The sequence below is a fragment of the Candoia aspera genome, chromosome 1 (assembly GCF_035149785.1).
Source record: "Candoia aspera isolate rCanAsp1 chromosome 1, rCanAsp1.hap2, whole genome shotgun sequence".
Lineage (NCBI taxonomy): Eukaryota > Metazoa > Chordata > Lepidosauria > Squamata > Boidae > Candoia > Candoia aspera.
In genome coordinates, this window is record NC_086153.1 from 236,450,639 (window position 1) to 236,471,237 (window position 20,599).

General features: G+C 39.1%; 1 protein-coding gene across 1 annotated transcript in view; it reads right to left on the reverse strand.

Annotated features, from left to right (window-relative positions):
* Positions 1-20,599, reverse strand: part of IGHMBP2 (immunoglobulin mu DNA binding protein 2) — a 91,643-nt gene that overhangs the window by 1,999 nt on the left and 69,045 nt on the right. Inside the window, exons 9-14 of the mRNA XM_063289247.1 lie at positions 19,550-19,732; positions 12,001-12,119; positions 8,199-8,293; positions 7,575-7,698; positions 4,696-5,517; positions 2,744-2,928 (exon numbers count right to left, since the gene is read on the reverse strand). Coding sequence (XP_063145317.1) covers positions 2,744-2,928; positions 4,696-5,517; positions 7,575-7,698; positions 8,199-8,293; positions 12,001-12,119; positions 19,550-19,732 — 1,528 coding nt within the window. The remainder of the gene's footprint in view (positions 1-2,743; positions 2,929-4,695; positions 5,518-7,574; positions 7,699-8,198; positions 8,294-12,000; positions 12,120-19,549; positions 19,733-20,599) is intronic.

Here is a 20,599-nt window from a genome sequence, read left to right on the forward strand (position 1 = left end):
TCTTTTTGTGGCTGCATATTTCAAAGAGCCAACATGTTTTCTTCTTCAAGTCAGACCTGGTCAGTAGCTCTACTCAAAAAAGTATAAGATAAAAGTTCATATGGTGAAGAAATAGGATGGCAAACCATCATTCTTCAGAATCTGGAGGAATTATATTTGTTTTATAAATGATACTAAGTCTTCTGTCAACTTAAAAGATGTATAGAAAGTATAATATGATCTCTAATGAGACTGGAAAATGTTGATACTAAACCGGTAAAGTGCCAATCAAAATATATTGTTACTGTTACTAAATTTTTAAAATAAACAAAACATTTTTTTTTTTAATGTCAGATCCATTTAACATTCAGCAACAACGTGAATCTAACTTTATTGTAAGTGGCCATCCTATCAAATTTCTTTATATGAAAGCAACTACAACACTGTGATCAAAAGAGAAAAGATTTGATATCTTTTTCTGCATATGAATGCGGGCTTTTTCTAGTCACTGGAACCATGAGAAGAGCTGTGGGAGTATCAGTGAAGAGACATACTGTAAATACTATGTCAATTATCTCCATGGTACCAGCTGGATTGAGTAATATGAATTTTATTTCATCTTTCTGATCAGTTGCATATGTGGGGCAGCTAACAAAATCTTGAAATACCCTCCCACACACCCACCACAAAATGACACTAAAACACCAACTGTTAAACTGGTAGCATTTAAGGCACATGAAAGTGATTATGAAGTTGGTCCACCACATCTGGAGGGAACCAAGAAGGGAAGGCTACGTTATGTGACACTGTGCCTTGATGTGACTACAGGAGATGAAGGGAAACAATGAAACTATTCCCATGTAGGAAGGTGGTAAACTATCCATTATGCAGGGTTGTTGGGTTTTTCTTTTTAGCTTACAGCAATGTCTTTCATTTAGCTGCCTATCAACAGAGACCTAAATAAACAGTGCACCTTTTAATCCAAATTTCTGTCCATCCAAACATTTGGGATGTTTCTCTACAGACCAGTATTTTTAATCATGCATTGTGCAGTTCAATTTGCTCTTGACTGAAGCTTGCTTTAAGGCACCTAGTTGTTACAGCGTAAATAAATATAGTTATATAAAAATAACCCTTCTTGGCCTATTTTTCGGTTTTGGTGAGGACCCAAAATATGCATACCTTTTGCTGTATTTATATCTATTTTGGATCAAAATGTTCTAGTAGCTAGATACAACATTTTCCCCATGAAAGTAAAAGAACCTATGATCAATTACTTCAAATAAATCAGGGCCACATGGAAGATATAATTATTTCTGTCAGACAGGATTTAAAATGCTACATTGATAGAACACGTGCACAGACCTGACGGAGTTGGACAAGTAGACAGAAACATTTCCACATTATGCAAGGCTCGTGGCTGCCGCTTGAACAGATGCAAAGAACATTCAGATCCACTTCTGAGTAGATGCAAAGCATCTATGCTTTCTAGAGCACAAGACTCCTTCAAGCATCTAAATAGGCTATGGGGAATGAAGTGAATGGGAGTTTAAAATAAAGAGGTGATTTGAGGTAAAGAGAGAATGACTCAGAAGCCTGATGGAAGGGAAAGGACACAGAAAAATCCCATTATTTCAGCATTAAAAACAGATCTCTTGCTCCACAAGGCTAAGTGCCTTTTAATGGCCTAGAATAGTCATTCCATTCAAGGACACACATTCTCTTCATCTGATTCATTCTGAAGAATCCAGGGAGAGGCTTATGTGCTTGTGTGTGTATGTGTGTGTGTGTGTGTGTGTGTGTGAGAGAGAGAGAGAGAGAGAGAGAGAATATTTTTAAAAGACCGTTGTTGTGAACTTTAACAGGAAATAAAACCATTCTTTATATTAGAAAGAGATAAAAGGATGTTTCAGAAGTACTGTAAAGGTAAAGGTTTCCCTTGACGTAAAGTCCAGTCGTGTCCGACTCTAGGGGGCGGTGCTCATCTCCGTTTCAAAGCCTTGGAGCCGGCGTTGTCCATAGGACACTTCCGGGTCATGTGGCCAGCATGACTCACGGAACGCCGTTACCTTCCCGCCGAAGCGGTACCAATTAATCTACTCACATTTGCATGTTTTCGAACTGCTTGGTGTGCAGAAGCTGGGACGAGCAACGGGAGCTCACCCCGCCGCGCGGTTTCGAACCGCCGACCTTCCGATCGACAGCTCAGCGGTTTAACCCGCAGCGCCCATAAAAAATAACTCCATTAAAAATACCATGAGAACAAAAAAAGTGCTTCATTTTTAAAAGCTAAAGACTATGACCAAAAGCAGCACCGCCAAGCAACTTTTTCCCACCTTGCAGCACAGTAGGGCAGACATTTCCACAGTCATTGGGAGACTGAACTGGAGGCAAATGTATCTTCAGTTCATTTGCAAATTCTACCCTGTGTGTTTATTACGCTGTATTACGTTCTTAATGCTTAACTCCCCTCTCCACCTTTCTAAATGAAGATTTTTGCTCCAGTGTGTGTGTGTCTGCATGTGTATGCACACCTGCATGTTAAAAAGCAAGTTAAGGTCAATGGGGGGAGGCTACCCTCCACTGGATTTGCATATATTGAACAGCCTTACTACAAGCTTCCTTGCAAAGTCAACTACACTGAATGCTTTAAAATGACATCTTAATTTCCCCTGAAAGTGATGCTGGCCCTGAAAACCTGGGGTGGAGAGGCGAGCAGATGGACGTGCTTTGTCTGCCTGACCTAGGAGTGACCCAAGCATACCTCTGGGATATGGTGGCTGAGACAGTAGCGTCTGTTGCAGTGCAGGCAGAGCTGGCCCAGGGTTGTTACGCTGGCTTTGCACTTGAAGAGACTGCACGTGCTGTCAGCCTTAATTACAGCTGAGATCATGGCATCAAAGTCTTCTTCGGTTGCAGTTTCCTTTTTTGATTTACCAGTAGCCTTTCCTAAATAAGGTAAGGGCATAAAGTAATAGAGAACAGTAACAGAAATATTGCACACAACACTTTATGATGGCACATAAAGAGGCACAGCTGTCTGGATCAAGAGTTTGATCTCCATGGCTAGGATCAGCAACGTATCAAGTGGCAGGATGCTGGCCTTATGTCAGTGTTTCTCAACCTTAGCAACTTTAAGTTGGGTGGACTTCAACTTTGAGATGTTTAAGACTTGAGTTTTAACTTCAACTTTAAGATGGGTGGACTTCAACTTCCAGAATTCCCCAGCCAGAAAGTCCACCCATCTAAAAGTTGCTAAGGTTGAGAAACACTGCCTTATGTGAACAGAGGGCTAACAGATAGCACTAACTCCTCACTGGAAAGGAATCAGCAAGATAAAGTAGCCAAAACAAGAGCAGACAATGCATAATAAGGGAGGGGCAATAATGACATTTGTTTGTTTATTTATAGGACTTACATGGCTGCCTATTTCATACAATGACTCTAGGTGGCTCACAACATGCCATAAAACATAGTTAAAAACAAAGGTACCTTCCCCTCAGGTACCAGACCAAACATCCTCACAGTATGAGCAATATCTGGTGCTCATAGAGGAGACACACCATTCACTTATGTATATGAACACAAACCATGAAGCTGCCTGAGACCAGCTGAACTACCTTTGAAGCTGCCCCACTGAATCAGAAACTCTCTTTAAAGAACATTTCATTTTAAAGAAGGAAAAGGGGATTAGGGTTAGGTTGCGGATGGTGGAAAGCCACACACCTGGAGGGTGCCATGGTTTGAGAAGGCTGCCACAGAAAATGTTACTGATTCAAAAATTAGGGGCCAAAACCCTAATTTTTAAATCAAAGGCAATGCCTGGGTGTAAGTTTAGTCCCATGCCCAAGAAATCCTATTGTCTCTGTATTTTCACATCAGTATTATCAATGCATGAGAGGGGATTTTCTTCTTTTGAAATCCGGGAGCCTGGGAATTTCAGAAGGTATCTATGCATGTATTCAGTGGTTTCATTTTCCTTTAAGTTAGCAATCACAGAAAATGGGTACATATATGTGCATATATTCAGATACCTGTACATACCCACCTTCCTAGCAAGGCAAAGGGAGATTTTTTTTCTATTGACACCTTTTTTTCTTTTGTGCTGACAAGCTCATGTATAGCCTCTATGTGAATGTGAAGATCTGACAAAGAGAACTAGAGTATGTTACAGATATCTGTATAGTCTGGCTCAGATGTCAGCTAAGGATCTGTACTTTATCTCCTTAATATGTTCTAAGTAATAGTTCAGCTCCACAAAGCAAGCCAATGTTGTGCTGTAGGTCACCTGATCTGATAATTTCATAGTTACTGATTTTGGGAAAAATCCATGTATTTCCAAAAGCAAGGACAAATATTTGGCAGACATTTTCAAAGGAAGCCTATTTGTTGAAAATGCACTGTGCTCCCTAGAACTGAAATTCTTGGTTGCTCTCAAAAGTAGCTGCTTTTTAGAAGTAAAGCTTGTGTCCAGAAACACCTTCTGTAATCATGGTATAAAAGCAGGAGACTCAATATTTAAAGTCACTCTAAAAGCAGAGATTCTGTTTCCTGTGTTTTGGTTAAAATTTCGCCAAAGCTCCTCAAAGAATACACTCCCTTTGCCAGGAGAGAATTTCCATAGGGATTACAAAGAAAAACAGGTAAGCAGCAGATTAAAGAAGAGTGAAAGGGCTATCTTTTAAACTGCAAATGGAGGAGAAATGGCCTCTTTACCTCCAACATTTTTGTCTTTCTTCCCAATTATTTCCTGAAGGTTTGCATTTGATTCTTGGCTTTGTTTTGCTCTCTCATCCTTCTTGGCTCGCTCTCTTTGAATCCGTTCCATGTGCAACGTTTTCAGATCTGTGGCCCCTGTGCCAGGGCTGCTTCCCCCCTCTTCACTGTGGGCGTGCATTTCTTTTGGAGGGCTCTGAGTTAACTCATGTTTACAAACCACAGCATCTCCCAAGGATAATTTTGTGGTAGAAGCTCTCCTACGAATACTTATGTATCGTGCGCTGCCTTCTCCTGTGCTTACGTGCTGCAGCCCGTATTCTTCGGCCAACTGATGGATAAGCATTCTATCGTGAGCGTTTAAGGAGGAAGGGAAATCCAGCTGGGTCTCATTACTGTCCAGAAACTCCAATATTCTTGCTTTATGTTTACATGAGTTTTCATTCTCTTTGGTTCCTGATGTTGTGACTTCGCCTGTGTTTTTCAAGGAACATTCTGCTGGCCTCACCCTGGGCTTTTGGGCTGGTCTTCCTCTTGGTTTCTCTCCAAGAGCCTTTGGGACTGGGGCAGTGCTGTCTTTAAGTCTCTTTTCCTGGTCACGGGGACCCAGAGGGTTCTTGGGAGTATAGTTTCCTGGTACAATGTCATCCAGGTATTCAAAGGCAGTGCGCACTTCGCCGTGGGTGCTCATATAGTCTACCAGCCGTTTAAGAAAACTATGGTTGCTAATAGTGCGAGAGTCACAGATTACAGCCACATGACGCCGGGCCCGGGTAACCGCAACATTGATTCTCCTGTCTTCAGCAAGGAATCCCACTTCACCTACACATCATAAAAACAGTAAGTCAGGATGCAGAGCTTTACAGGCCATATAAAGTACTAATAATACAGACAGTTCTTTCTAAGCATGTTTCTTCAGAAGCAAGTTAGACTAAACTCCATGAGATTCAGTGAAGTAGATTGCTTCTCACTATACTTATCTAAACTACCACCCAAGAATGAAGTTTCCAAAATGGATTCAGTGCATGAACAGAGTGCAGGTACACATTTATTTATTTGCAAACAAATCCAAACATGTTTTCAGCAACAAGGGCCTTCATAAGCAAATCCCATGAAGATTTCAACAGTCACACTAAGTAAGTCGCATGCTTCTTTATTATCATTATTGTAAAACTCTATGAAATCCAAGATAGGAGTGTCATTGCCTACACCTAATTTTGAACTGTATGCACGTGGTGACAGATTTCAAAGTACCAAAACATATGTAGCCAAACCTCATCATCACATATCACCACACCCAATCCTGTGTTTGGCAAAGATCAGGTGCATTGACAGTGTTTATGGACACCATTTTGACAGAGTGATAACTTGTCTTGTAGAGTAATGGTATATGGGAATGACCTTGGGAGACAGGAGGAAAAGCCTCAGCCTAGACAACCCTCATGCAAAAGGTATCTCAACCCACAGAAGGAAAAGAGGTATGGGAAGCATCTCAGAACTTTTCTGGAAAGTAAAAGTAAGGGAAGGGAGAAGTGCTTAAATTCAGGGCTGTCTTCATTTCAGGTGAATACAGTTTATCAATCTGCTTCAATTTTACTTATAAAGTCAATGATTTCCAAAAAGGGAGATGCTTAGTCAATAATCTAGTGTGGAAGGCCCAAGGTATACTGAGGCTCTGGATAGGGTGCAATGCTGTTTTTATGTATGTTTCTGAAAAATCCAGTTTCATTCCATTTTATTTTTAAATAAGGAAAACAAATTCAGTATGTGGCCAGGAGCTAGAAAAATAAGAATTTTTAGCACTTGATATGACTTCAGAAACCACGGATGTTCATTTTGTTTCACAATCAGGAGGAAAAGCAGGCTATTCATATGGACTGCCCATGTTGATTAACTAAGCTTTACTAACGGGTTTCTGTCCACAGTGGAACTGCTCTGAGGCTGGAGCTGTACAACTCAAGCAGAAATTAACATGAGAAAGCTTTCTTGGAGCACTGCAAATGTGTTTTTCTTGTTCCTAATTATTAACAAATCTGATAAAGGTCAGAAAAATATTTAGCATAGGCTTAAAAAAAGAAAGCAACACCCAGGATTGAATAAATGGTTAGAAATGACAAAGCCTTTTCTAGAAGTTATTTCTGATCTCCAGTTTTGTTTTTTTTTAGACTTTATAATAACAGATGGCAAATGCCAAGATGAGTCAACTCAGCTAGTTAACCGATGGTGGTTGAGTCTCCTATGAGGAGCTAGGCAAAAGACAAATGGGAAAACAAACATTAAAGGGCACATTAAAGTACATGAGTCACCAATTTGTGCTTGATAAGCCTATCCTGGGAAGTAATTACCAAGTGTCAAAACCGTATCAGAAGACATAATACATAGACCAACAATGAACCGCAACTTGCTTATCTGTTTTAGTCCATAAACAGGTAGGCAATTTTTCCCTGCAGTAACCATATGAAGCAGAGAGAAAAGCCCTCTCCTCATCACGCCCCACTATTATAATGGGAGCGATACTGCCAGTGGAAGCAAAATATTTGCAATGTCCCGAATACGAACATACTTTAGAAACATCTTTTGAGTTACATTCACAGTCTTCAGACATAGTTGTGATTCATGTGGCTGCAAGATAGAATTTTAGACTGAACAATGACAGTCACCATAATTACCATATGGTTGACTCAATTATTTTATTATTTTCTTACTATTAGTTGTTCTGATCTCTTTTTGAAAAGTATTATAGGATATTATAGTGTTCTTTTTAACTGACCAGCCAGAATCATGAATCAGTCACAACTACAGCAACATGCAGTAGCATCAATGCTTCTTACAAATTACTTGCTTTCATTCTGCATGGCCCCAGATTATAATCTATTTACCTTTTCTATTGGATCTCACAAAAGAAAGAACAACAGCCTCCTTTTCTCTTCCTTGGAAGCCATCCACTGATTTAATCTCCAGCTCTGGATGCTTATGACACAGATGTTTTCTTAGCATGTCCACCTGAAAAACAAAGCCCTTATGACACAGAAAATATGGCACAGAAGCTGGGGGGAAAGTAAATGCCATCTTACTGAAAAGGTCCTCTCCTTCTACAAGTAAACCATTAGAAATTAAGCAGGTAATATATGAAAAGACTGCTGCCTAGAAAGAGGAACAAAAAACTACATCTGATGCGCATCTTGTCTAGCATACTATCTCTGAACTGCTGAAATACAATCTGCAGCCTGAAGGAGGAATGGGGATCTTCCTAACTTACTGGAGGCCAGCAGATGGTGGAAGAGGTTGGTAGTCCCACACAAAACAGCACACAGAGCACCTAAGTCCACACAGATCAATAAAACTCAGTAACATTCTGCCACTACCTCAGTGAATGTATTATTTGTGAGGTTAATTTAGGCCCCTCTAAGATTCAAATCAGTTTCATTTTGTTTTGTACTTAGTTTTCCATTTTCTTTTTCAAGATGACATGCTTCTTAGTGTACGGCAGTGGATGCACTAACCTGAAGATTGTACGGAGCAATGACGGCTATATCTTTGGCCTTCACACCAGCTTCTACCAAAGCATCTATATGCAAGCCGATAAGATGTACCTCACCTGGGAACAAGGAACAAGCAACTTTATGGTTGAAGAAGCAGGCAGGCAGGTTCAATTAGAAAACCAAACAGACCTATAAATGACACCCCACACTCTAAATAAAAAAATAGTAGTGTGTGTATAATTATCCAGCATACGAGCAGAGATTTATTTGCTAGTAATTCAAAGATTACAGGAAGCCAAAAGAAAACAAAGATTTCCTTGTTGTGTGGGTTTTTCACAGCTCAAGAGTTGTCATTTTCCTTATGTAGCTATACCCCTTGCTAAGGATTCATGTGTTCTTGAAAAATTGGATCTGGATGGTAGATCTGTGAGTTGGGCACATGGCAAACCAAGGTACCTGCCTTGGTTCAATTTATTCATTCACCAGACTCTTGCTGGCCCACATCTCATCACATGAGAAAGGGCTGTCCCCAACTTTTCCTTGGCAAATTTAGGAAGGGTGGATGCACACAACAAAACATAAAATACTCCTCATTCACATGTGTCATGTACTGTATATTTTAAACCAGAAAACCTTTTTTAAAAAACAGCTATTTTATTTTATTTATTTGTAGTGCTTATAAACTGCCCCAATATACATGACTCTGGGAAGTGTATCTTAGCAAACCAATACAGAATATTACCCACTTAGGAAACCAAACTGAAACTATGATAAGAAATCATCATAAAGCCAGTTAAAATAGATGTGTGCCAGAAACTCTAGAGCCCAAAGGCCTGCTGATGTAAAATCATTCTGACCGCCTTTCCAAAACCCAAAGAGGGTAAGGAAGAAGTGTGTTCCATAAAGCAAGAGCCTACTGAGAAGGTCTTACTCAAAGTTTGAGTATTGACTTATCCTCCTTCTGAGTATAATCAAACTACATAGCCATACTGCTGTTTTGGAAAATGTCACTGAAGATGGTTTAGACACACAGGCTCTAGGGCTTATGGCTTTGAAACAGTATTTCTAATTTGAAATGCCAGATCCAGGAGAGGCCCACAGAACAAGCATAGATACAAGCATTACATCATGGACAGTAGTCATAAGGGTAGCAAAATGGCTTTTCCAGATCAATCTTGAAATCCCTAATATACAAATATAATTCAGAAAACTAAAACCTGCCTAGAAGCAAATTTAACACAAGTTAGAATTTCCACATGTAATCTATTAGCTTTTCAACACACTTTAAAGCTAGTATCCTTATCTGTTCATTCTTCTAGGTCTCTAAATCAGGCTTAGGGGTACTGAAACGTATCATTTCAGAAGTTGTACAACTTTTACATGGGTACTGCTACCTTCCCTTCATATACAGAATATACAGAATGTAAGGCTCATGTACCTATGGAGCAATGACTATGTAGTGCACATTCATGTAGTAAAAACCTGCATGTAGGACTATCATAGCAATTAATATTCATTCTTGGGTGAAACAACCTCCAATCTTGAATCTATCCATGCTAAGAATACATAGGATACTTCCAGACAAGACTTTTGTACTTCCTCTAACAGATGTTCACAGGGATCAAGACAGCTTTTGTTAAGGAGGGAAAGACAGGATAGCTACACAATCTTTTTTGATTGATTGTGTTGGGAGTCTTCCATCAGAAATCACCAATCACCTTCTGTTAATCCCTTCTATACAAACTAAGATTCTCCTGTCCTTTATTAATGTTGCTGTTATGCCCTAACCCTTTTGCCCCAAGCACCTGCAGAGACTTCCCAAGGCCTCTTTGGTTCTTGAAATAACAGAACTATTCCCCTGAGATGCACCTATACTCTTTCTTATTTATTTACCCAAGTACAATCCAGTATTCCTAAGAGGATATTTCTCCTGGAAAACTTCCTGTTCTGCCTGAATATCGACAAAACTTCATGAGAGTTGCTAAGCTACTTTATAACTCTGGCCTGCCTTTCTGCAAGAGATTGTGCTTCATGTGCCATCAGCACAATCAGGCATTTGCTAATCCATTAACTGCAGAGGTTTGTGCCTTGTTTGTTCAAAGATTGGACAAAGCGTGATGTGCCAAGACAATTAAAAGTGAAAGCTCTCTTGACTGCTGTGCCACAAACAATATGGATGTGAAGCAAATTCAACATTTCTGGCTGAGAGCTGATAGTCTTTCCTGTTGCTTCAGAGCCAACTGCATATCAGGACAGATATTTAAACTTCAGTCGCAAGATCTGACAAGCATCACTGGTACCTGTCTGCTACAGCTTGCACAGCGTATAAGATGTCTTGCTGGAGACCAGGCGATTGGTCTAGACTTTCAACCTGGCAGTGGCAATCTCTACTCCTGCCTATTACTGGAATGTCATCACAACTTCGTATTTGAGCTTAGGGTACAGGTAAGAAATCTGTGCTCATCCAGAAGATAATGGACTACAACTCCCATTATCCCTGATCCCTGTTGAAGCAAATTGGAATTCAGCAGCATCTGGAGAATTTGAGATTCCCCATCTCCCCCACAACAGTTTTTTTGTATAATAAGACTAATACATGGAATTTTTCATCCCCAACCACCAGCTATTTTCCTCTAGTTACAAGAACAATAAAAAACACTTTTCAACATCGTTCATGTTTATTATTCAGTTTCATGATATATTGCCACTTGCACACAGTTTGGGATCAACACTTATTTTCATAAAGAAGGTTCCGTCCCTTTGTGTTTTAAATAGGCAAAACACCAATACAGGTAGTCCTCAACTTATGACAATTCATTTAGCGACCATTTGAAGTTATGATGGTGCTGAAAAAAGTGACTTAAAACTGGTCCTCATGCTTACGACTGTCACAGAGTCTCCATGGTCACATGATCAAAATTTGGGCGCTTGGCAACTGGCATGTATTTACAACAGTTGCTGGGTCCAGGGATCATGTGAGCACCATTTGTGACTTTCCCAGCCAGCTTCCAACAAGCAAAATCAATAGGGAACCCCGTGATTCACTTAACGACCACCACAAAAAATGTCACAAAATCAGGTGCGGTCACGTGATACCTTGCTTAATGACTGCACTCCTTAACAACGAATTTTCCAGTCCCTATTGTGGTTGTAATTCAAGGACCTGCTGTACATTATAAAAGTTCTAGCAGACTAATCCATTTTAGAGAATCTCTCAAAAAGCTGACATTATTTCAAATTTACATAAGCAGCCTTATTCAAGTTCAGAGTATCAAATGTTCCTGCATAATCAAAAGTATCCTTGAATGTGTCTAGTGAGACAGATACTGACTAGATTACTGTAACTTTTCAGAGCTTCTGCTGTTTAAAAAAGTAATACTGCAGATCATTTGACACACACTTAAGTATCAATGCCCGCATGGAACTATTGATATAGTCTGTTTCTTTTACAGTTACCACTTGTATTTAGATGCAAAAAAATCCCCAGAAGCAAAAGTCTGAAAACAGCCTTGGAATCCATGGATAATTTAAACAGGGTATTCATCTATCTTAAGGGTATAACATGTGTATTTCAAGCGTGACATGCAAGAAATTTCATGACATATTCTAATTTTTCCACAAGAGTTGTGCCTGTGATCAAGGATGTAATATTACAGTCAATAACTCAAATTTTACAATAGTTTTTTTTTGCACAAGGAAACTTTTTTACCTAGCAACAGCACACATTGCAAAACCACCGTAGAGTTAACATAAATTGAAGAGGTGGTCTTTGAAAGGTGTCATGCTGGAAACGAAAATCATACAGCACAGAAAGTGATGGTACCTGGATTTCCTTTAGACTGTTCTTCTTCCACATCAAGCTCAAATAAGCCACAGCCAGCTGTATCTATAAGCAGCAATGGGACACTGGTCTCTTCTGTGGGAGCCACTCCTGGCAAGTCTCTGCCAAGTTATTAGAAAGAATTACATGAATTGCTTTTTGCAAGAAGCAGTAAGCTGATTTTATTCTCTCTCTGCAACTATGAGACCTTAGAACTTATTCTTAGTTATAATGTGAAAACAAACAATACACGCAGCCTGATGGGAACACAAATTAGCACGTATGGTGCTCCTCTTGAAGTTGAACAGTAGCATTGCTTCTAGTAACATATATATCAAGCAAATTACAGAATAGGGCAGCTAAAAATTGTTTTTGGTGATGGCAAAGAATAAAATTATAGACATAAGCTTCCACAGAGTACAACTGCTTCCTTTGCTCAGAGGCAAGGGAAGTGTGCTTTGATTTATTACTGGAGACAGTAATGTGACAGCTGTGATATTAGGAAAAGATACATTCTGTAGTCCTAATAATCTTAAACAAGATGTTGTTTTGTACTTAAAAGAGCCATATTAATCATCAACCTTACAGAACTGGAGTTGTTCCCTGTATATGTAACTCCTGAACAAATACATGAAAACAATTTTAAGGGATCCAAGGATGGATAGGATTTGAAGTATGAGAAGTTTTAAAATCTTGGTCATATACAGAAGCTATTGATAAGAAAGGACCCAGAATATAGGGTCATAACACCACAAGACCAGGATACAGCTGCGGGGAGTGCAAAGTGGGAGTGCAAAGATATAAAAGAGAGGTTTATCCTTCCCTCCCAGCAGTGACTCCAGGGGACCCAATCCTCACCAGACATGCAAGCTAGGAATTTCAGCTCCCAATGGCATCATTATCTATCCCTTGGCATTATGTTTAGTTTGTCCCATACTGTCAACGTTCCCAATACTTGCCAGTATATTGATACTTGCCAGTATATAGACAGATAAACAGGAGTAATATAAATATGGCTTGCCCTGTCACAGCCTTGAAGAAATTCTCCATAGGGACATGAAGGACTAGAGTTGTATCAAATCCCGTCTCCAAATTAAGAAGTTGTTGCTCCTGTTTTTAAGTATTAAATGTATTAAGTTTTTAAGTATTAAATAACCAAGTTGTAATTTTGGATTTACCAAGAATTGTGATGAATATTAATTTTTATTAGTTTATTTATTTATTAAGAAAATTTATATAGCTGCCCATCTCATCAAAAGCGACTCTGGGCAGCATACAACAATCAGATAAAATGACAAATATACAAACAACAGATAAAAATAAGAAAACCCACATTAATAAATATCATAAAAACCAAAGATATAAACCATAGGCGAAGGGAGGATAAAAATGGCCCCCTCAACAATGGAGCCATCTAAGCAGGTCTCCTGTTCCCTGATCACATAACCAGGTCTTGATGGTCTTTCAGAATATAAAAAGGGATGGCAGTAATCTAATCTCAGGAGGAAGGATATTTCATAAGGTGGGTACCACAGCGGAGAAGGCACGTCTCCTGGGAGTCACCAAATGCAGGTCCCTAGTCGATGTACCCACAGCATGCCTTCTCTGCCTGATCTGATGGGGCGGGCTGATATAACCAGGTAGAGGTGGTCCCTCAGATAGCCCAGTCCCATGCCATGAAGGGCTTTAAAGGTTAAAACCAACACCAAGAATTGGACCCGGAAGCAAACTGGCAACTGATGCAGCTTGTGGAGCAGAGTGTAACATCCGCTGTTCTCGGAGCAGACATAACTGCCTGTGCCACTGCATTCTGTACCAGCTGAAGCTTCCAGTTACTTTTCAAGGGCAGCCCCATGTAAAGGGCATTGCAGTAGCCCAATGTGGAGGTGACTAGGCCGTGAGTGACTGGAAGCAGGGCCTGCCAATCCAGGAATGGGTGCAAGTTCAAACAAAGTAGTTTAAGAAATCATAGCTTAAATTCAACATATTTTAAACTATAGTTACTATTCAGCACAGTTTGTTGGTCTAGATAATAAAAGAAAAAGTTGTAAACTAAAAGTAGAAATGATAACATCCAGTCTGCCCACCAATAGAAAATGATGGAGGTTTGTCAGGATGAATATGAGCTGAAGCATTCTTCCTCTGACTACAATGCTAACTTTAATGGACATCATTTGTTCAAAACTGCATTTGCAAGTTGTTTCTAGTAGCACGTTCCCAAATGACCAATTCTTTGTTCTGGATGGAGAAGCAAGCAATTACTGTTTTTTTTTCAAAACCAATATTTCAGCATCATCTGACTTCCATTATTCTGCTGCAAGGCCTCAGATGCAGAACTGGTCTCTCACATGCTATGGTCAATATAATGCCAGCAGGCTACTGAGGCTTTTAATCTTCTCCAATTATAACCTATTTTCAATTCCATTTTATTCTTTTAAAATAGTTTCATCTGCAGAGAAAATCATGCCAAAAGCATCCTATATCAAACAACTCTCCCTCTGTAAGCAAATTCAGATACAATCTTTAAGAGATTAAAGCTACTGTGAGAGCAAACCAATTCTTACTGCACCATCAGTAGTTATTAAGGGATGCAAAGGAGAATTGGTTAAAAAATGCTATTAAAAAAAAAACAGTACACACTGCATGATCAGGAGTTTGGTCTATTCATCCAAACAGTGCTCGGTTGTGAATTAGTTACCTATCAGTAAGGGAAGGTTTTATTCCTTTTTTGCGTTCTCTTGATACTGGAGTTCAATATCCTCCAAAGAAACAACTTAATACGATTTTTTTTTATAATGAAGTTCCCTCCACTCCAGATTCACAGAAATTACCAGCTCCTGACAGTGTGGAATCATTTATTTTTCACTTATGAATGTGTTTCTGCATACGTCTGGCAAAAAATTGAATTCCCTGCACATCTCAAATTTACTGAGACTTGAACTTTTTAAAGTAATCTGAGCTTTCATATCTTGGTACCCAGAGGCAGCAATAAAGAATCACCAAAACAAAGCATTAAAATATTCCAAAGATTGGGCTGGTTAATGGCAGATTACTTTCAAAAATTAGAAGGCTACAGTAGCTTCCAAAAGAAGGAAGGTATGGCAGCTCATTGCATTAGCATTCTACAACAAAGAGCAGCGACATTTTTCAAGTTCTGACAGACTTTTTTCCTTTGCATTAACGGTAGATTTAATATAAATCAGAATTTGTGTTAGCAACTCAAGGTTAGGCTGTTGCAATTAACTGATGCATGATCTGTCCTAAGGTGCAGTTCCTTATCTAATTTTATATAATCTCCTAAGTAGTTCTGTATTTCATTTTTTTGAAAGTAATAAAAATAGTGCCACAAAACAGGAAGTTATGGGAAACAGCTTTAGAGAACAAAAAGGCATCTCATGGGGTGCTTTTAATCTGCTAATCTAATTTTGAATCAGAAGGCTTTTGAATTGGAATATGTTTTCCCACCAAAGCTCTGAATACCTACATTCACCATCTCTTTGGTTAGTATGTGACTTGCAGGCTTCTGGTGTTTTCATAGGGACAACTTTTCAAATTTAATCAGTGGAGAATACACATAGATACTGGCCTCCCTGTTACTATCAAGGGCTCCTATGGGCTTTTTACACTAAAAGATGTGACTTTACCCAAAGGGAAACACAAACTAAATGTGGACATTAAGCCAACAGTTATTATGGCTAGTATTCTTTTTAATAATGGGTAGCATTTTTATATTAGTGCTGTGTTAAATGGATTTATTAAAAGTAGGTATGGCAGCTCACAAAAAGCAGCATGAAAGGGATACAACAATTGTAAAAATCTTTGTAACAAGATTAGGTCTTTTCATTTTTCACTGAGTAGCAACTCTGTGGTCACCAAGACTAAAATGATAACAAAATCAAATAATGCATTTCCCCATTTATTCGGAAAGCTAAAAACAAAAGATGCAATTGAGCCAGTTTTAAGTTTTGTATGTAATTTCACTGGGAATATGCCTATGGAATGTGATGGTACATATTTCAGAATAACGTACATAACATCCTGCTGAATCCAGTAGGAATTATTTATACATTTCCTACTTCACTTAGCTGAGAAATACGATAACCAACCTAAGGATGCCCTCTATGTAGCCTTCATAGACTTGAGGGAGGCCTTTGACTCTATACCAAGAAGTAAGTAGATATTAAAAGTACAATTGTGCATGCTTCTTTGAACACACTAGGGCAAAAACCAAGCACACTGTTGGGGGGGCCAGAGTGTGATTTAATAACACAGCTTGGAATCCCATCTTTACAATTTGATTTGAGTGGTTTCCAAAGTCTCTTGATCTCCCATCTTGTGTTTTCTTATAACCTGGTAATTAGAAAGCAGGAATGAGAAAATATTGCAGGTTAAGAGACTATCATACAGCTCAGTGAAGGCAGCAAAAATTTATGCAGCTGTCTTTTACCAGCTGCATCAGACCTAACTGTGCTACAAACATCTTCCTCCTCTTAAAGCAATAATTCATTTTTATAGTTGACAATTTCTTTCACAGTCTTTAGAAAGTATTTCACTTCAATGGCCATCAATATTATGTACTGAAATTATTTTCTCGGTGATTTAAATCTATGATACAATTTCCTTTCCACACTATCTTGATGGAAATGTTCCCTGAATATGAATTATCTATTTTTGTTTAAAAAACAAAGCCTTCCTTTTGTGACCTGTTTTTGTACTTTAGGAGCTGTATCCCAGTCCCCATTTACACAATTTTCTCTCCGTTACTGAGGAAACAGATTATTATCTACATCAACACAACACAAAATGAAGTGCCATATTCTCAAATTTTTTCAATCTTGGTCTTTCTAAATATTGGATATACTTTATGGTTTTCTTAGCAAAAACGCACATGCACAAGCTACATGTTTTGGATTATAGCTAAATTCATAACTGAAAAAAAAACCTCAAGATGGCTTCACAGTTTATCTCTGTTTCCTAGCTCTTCCATTCTCTTATTCAGTTTCCAATTTTTAAATTTTGGAAACTCTTGGACTGGATGTCCTCTGAAAATATTTGGCCCTAAAGCAAACTGGCTTCAGGTGTGGACACTCAACCATGAACCAATGTATCAAATGACTTCACTTAGCTGAGAAAGACTATCACCAGCTTAAGGATGCCTTCTATGTAGCCTTCATAGACTTGAGGAAGGCCTTTGACTTTATACCACAAGAACAGCTCTGGAGGAAAGTAGGTCCTACAACACTGTCTCTTAAACTGACAGTGCTATTGCATCATGGCATTACTACTCAAGTTAAGGGCAATATTGCTGGTAACTTAACTGAGCCTGTCTCTACCTGCAAAGGTGTTAAACAAGACTGTATCCTTGCCCCATTACTGTTCAATTTTTACATTAACAATATTGTTAAGATGTTTGCTGAGCCAGAATTCCATTCTCCCTCCCTTGCCCATCACGCCATCTCTATTCTTTATGCTGAAGGTGAAGTGCTACTGTCTAACCCAATTAGGCCTTCAAAGATGCCTTAAAGCTCTATTCCTTTACTGCTCCAGAGAATGCCTCAAAATAAATTCTTCTAAAACAAAAGTATTGGTATTCTCTAGGAAACACTTTAAGGCCCTAATTAGATTAACAGCAAACTTACCAAGCAGGTTAAAATCTTTAAGTATCTAGATGTCTGTTATCAATCTTCTACTTGCAAGTCTATTCAAGCAAGAGAGCTACTAGCAAGAGCCCCAAAAGCATCCCTTGCAATTGCTAAATTTGCAGGTCAGTCAGGAAATAATGATATCCCGGCAGCTATTAAACTATTTAAAACTAAAATTCTGGGTATGATGCTATGTGGTGCTCAGCTGTGTATCTATAAGGGGTCCTTTAGCTTAAAAGCAATTTGATCAATTGAAAAAAAAATCTTATTACAAGTCCCTTGTTCAATTTCTAACACTGCAATATGACTGGAACTCGGCTGCCCAATTTCGTTGTCTTAGGTTTTGGCTGAAGCAAGCCTAGGGGAAAACTTCCTTGGTCCATCTCATCTTGCTAGATAGGTTCTCCTTCACCCTAAGAAGACAAATTAATGATGATTTGGTATACCGCAGTCCTCCTTTGCCAGCATTATCTGCTTTCGGCCTTGAGAAAATTTTGGTTAAACCAAAATTAACCAGCAGAGGACTTGGGATTTAGATACACAAAATGACAGAGCCAATATTTCCCACCTCTTTTATAGCACACTTGCCTCTCCTCTCTGGACTGTCCCTAGATATTTTTTCAATATTCTGTATGTCCCTCATAGGAGACTATTTACACCAGCCTGATTTGGGCATTATCTACTCAGGCCATAACTGTTTTCAGACAGAGAGGTAGAATCTGTTTCATATTTGCTAGTAAAATGTCCACTATACACCCAATGGTGACTGAACTTAACATTTCTGGTCACGTTGCCATTGTGATCAGGAGGCCAGTACCCTTCTTTGGGTGACCACTCTTCAGAAACCTCTAGGAAGGTTGCAAAATTCTATCAATAGTGGTAACTCTTGGAAGCTGCCTGGTTCCTCTCTCCTGCTCTTAATCACTGGCTGTTAACTGTCTCAGGATTTTCTTGCAATCTTTTTAATTTTTTTTATTATATGAATTGTATAGCTGTTCTTTTTTTGTGCGTTTGGTCTGGGACCATAAATAAACTCTGAATGCTTAAATTTTAGAAGCTAAGCGATGTCCCAAGGCGGGGACCTGTCCTTCACGATGTGCCCAGGGCCCAACCCCTAGAGACCTGAACCCTGCTGCCTCTGTTGCTTTTCCTCTTGTGCTCTGGGTGATGCTTTGACTTGAATGAATGAACAAACGAACGAATGAAATACAGAGTACACGTAAAATAAGCAAGCCTCTTAAATTGATGACATAGGTTAAAAGAACGAACAAACAGAACCTATGAAAAGAAGTGGAGTGGCAGTTCACATAAAAACATTTTTCACTAAAAGCAGAGTATGCACAACATCCTCCTGACATTAAATTTTTTTTAAAAAGTCAGGAATATGACGGTAATGAATAGGCAGGCAAACTCCCCTGTGTTTACTGAAAGTCACCCAACAGCCACTTCTCATATAAGCAGGGAGATATTCCACTCCCTTCCCTTTCTAGGTAGAAGACATTTCGTTTATTTTGAGAGACCCCAAGGAAATCTCCAGAGAAGGAGAGAAGCAAGAGTCAAGCTGAGGCAGAGAAACAGGGAGCTAACGTTCTCTTCCAACCTCCGATTAAAGTTGGAATTTGCTGGGAAAATGATTAGCATTAGTAAGTCTACTAACAGCATGATAGCTGCTGGGCCAACAGTGACAACATTTTCAAGCCTACAACATGTATCCAGCTGTTTAACAAAACTTGCATACTGTAGCCTTTGCTAGTTGAAAGGGGGCAAAAGGCTATTTGCTAGAACGGAGCTAGAAGAAAAGATTTACTGCAGTCGGGAGAAGGGAAATCTGCATTAGCTATAAATATTAAAAGACAGCATCAATCTACCATCTGGGAGAAAAAAAGGCAAGTAAGCCACGGATCACTTACTTCAATAAATGTTGTGCGACAGAGCAGTGAGCTGAGAGGCGACCATTGTACATCTCAGTTGAAGCCCACTGCATTATGGCTTGGTGCATTCGGTATTGCACAGTGAGCATCTTCACAACACGGTCCCCGTATTTCTGAATCAGCCGTTCCATTAAGCTAAGAGAAAGACCTTCTGTGGCAGCCCTGCACCAAGAGAGGAATTAAAACAACGTGAAAAGAAAAAGCCTTTCAAAGACTGCAACAAAGGCCACTGGTTGCTTTACCTCCATGTCTATCTGTCAGATTTCAAGGGGTTTTTTTAAAGGATGCTTGCAATGTGTAACTGAATATTTGATGCACAATATACAGAGATTTCTGAATATTGGGTTTCATTTCTCTCCTTCCATAATGGGCAAGGGATCCAACTGCATAATTCACCAAACAGTATGTCAATGCAACCTAAACACACCAAATGTTACATCATACTACAGACTTCTAGATAGAGATTGTATCACATAGCAACTGCACTCTTGGTAATATATAAACATTAAACAGAAAACCCAATAAATGACTGGAAAGTGTCAAGTGAAGTTTCATCTCTAAAGCAGTTCTGGCCCTGACAGCATCTGGATGGGGAAAATGTCAGCAACTGTTAGTGGAAAAAGAACAACAGATACAGTGCTCAGAGAAACCAAGTTAGTTAAAAATTGGGTATCTGTGGCTTTATGATGTAACAGAAAATGGGGAATAAGAGACACTGAATCAGCCCAGATGTAGGAGAAACACATAAACATAAAAAAGCCATGAAGCTGAGCTTGACTCCTGGCATATTATGGAATTAGTTCACTGTTGCTTTCTTCTGTGAGGATGTTTCAACGTTTCAGTCTAGCCAAGAGCCCTGGAATTCCTGGGTGGACTTCTCATTAGCTAGAGATGTCAGACTATACCTAAAGGAAATTCCATCTCTGTATAAAATTTATTCATTCATTCATTCATTTCTCAAATTTCTAGGCTGCTCAACAATTATTCTGAATGGCTTAACACATAAAACAGTAAAAACCAAAATAAAAC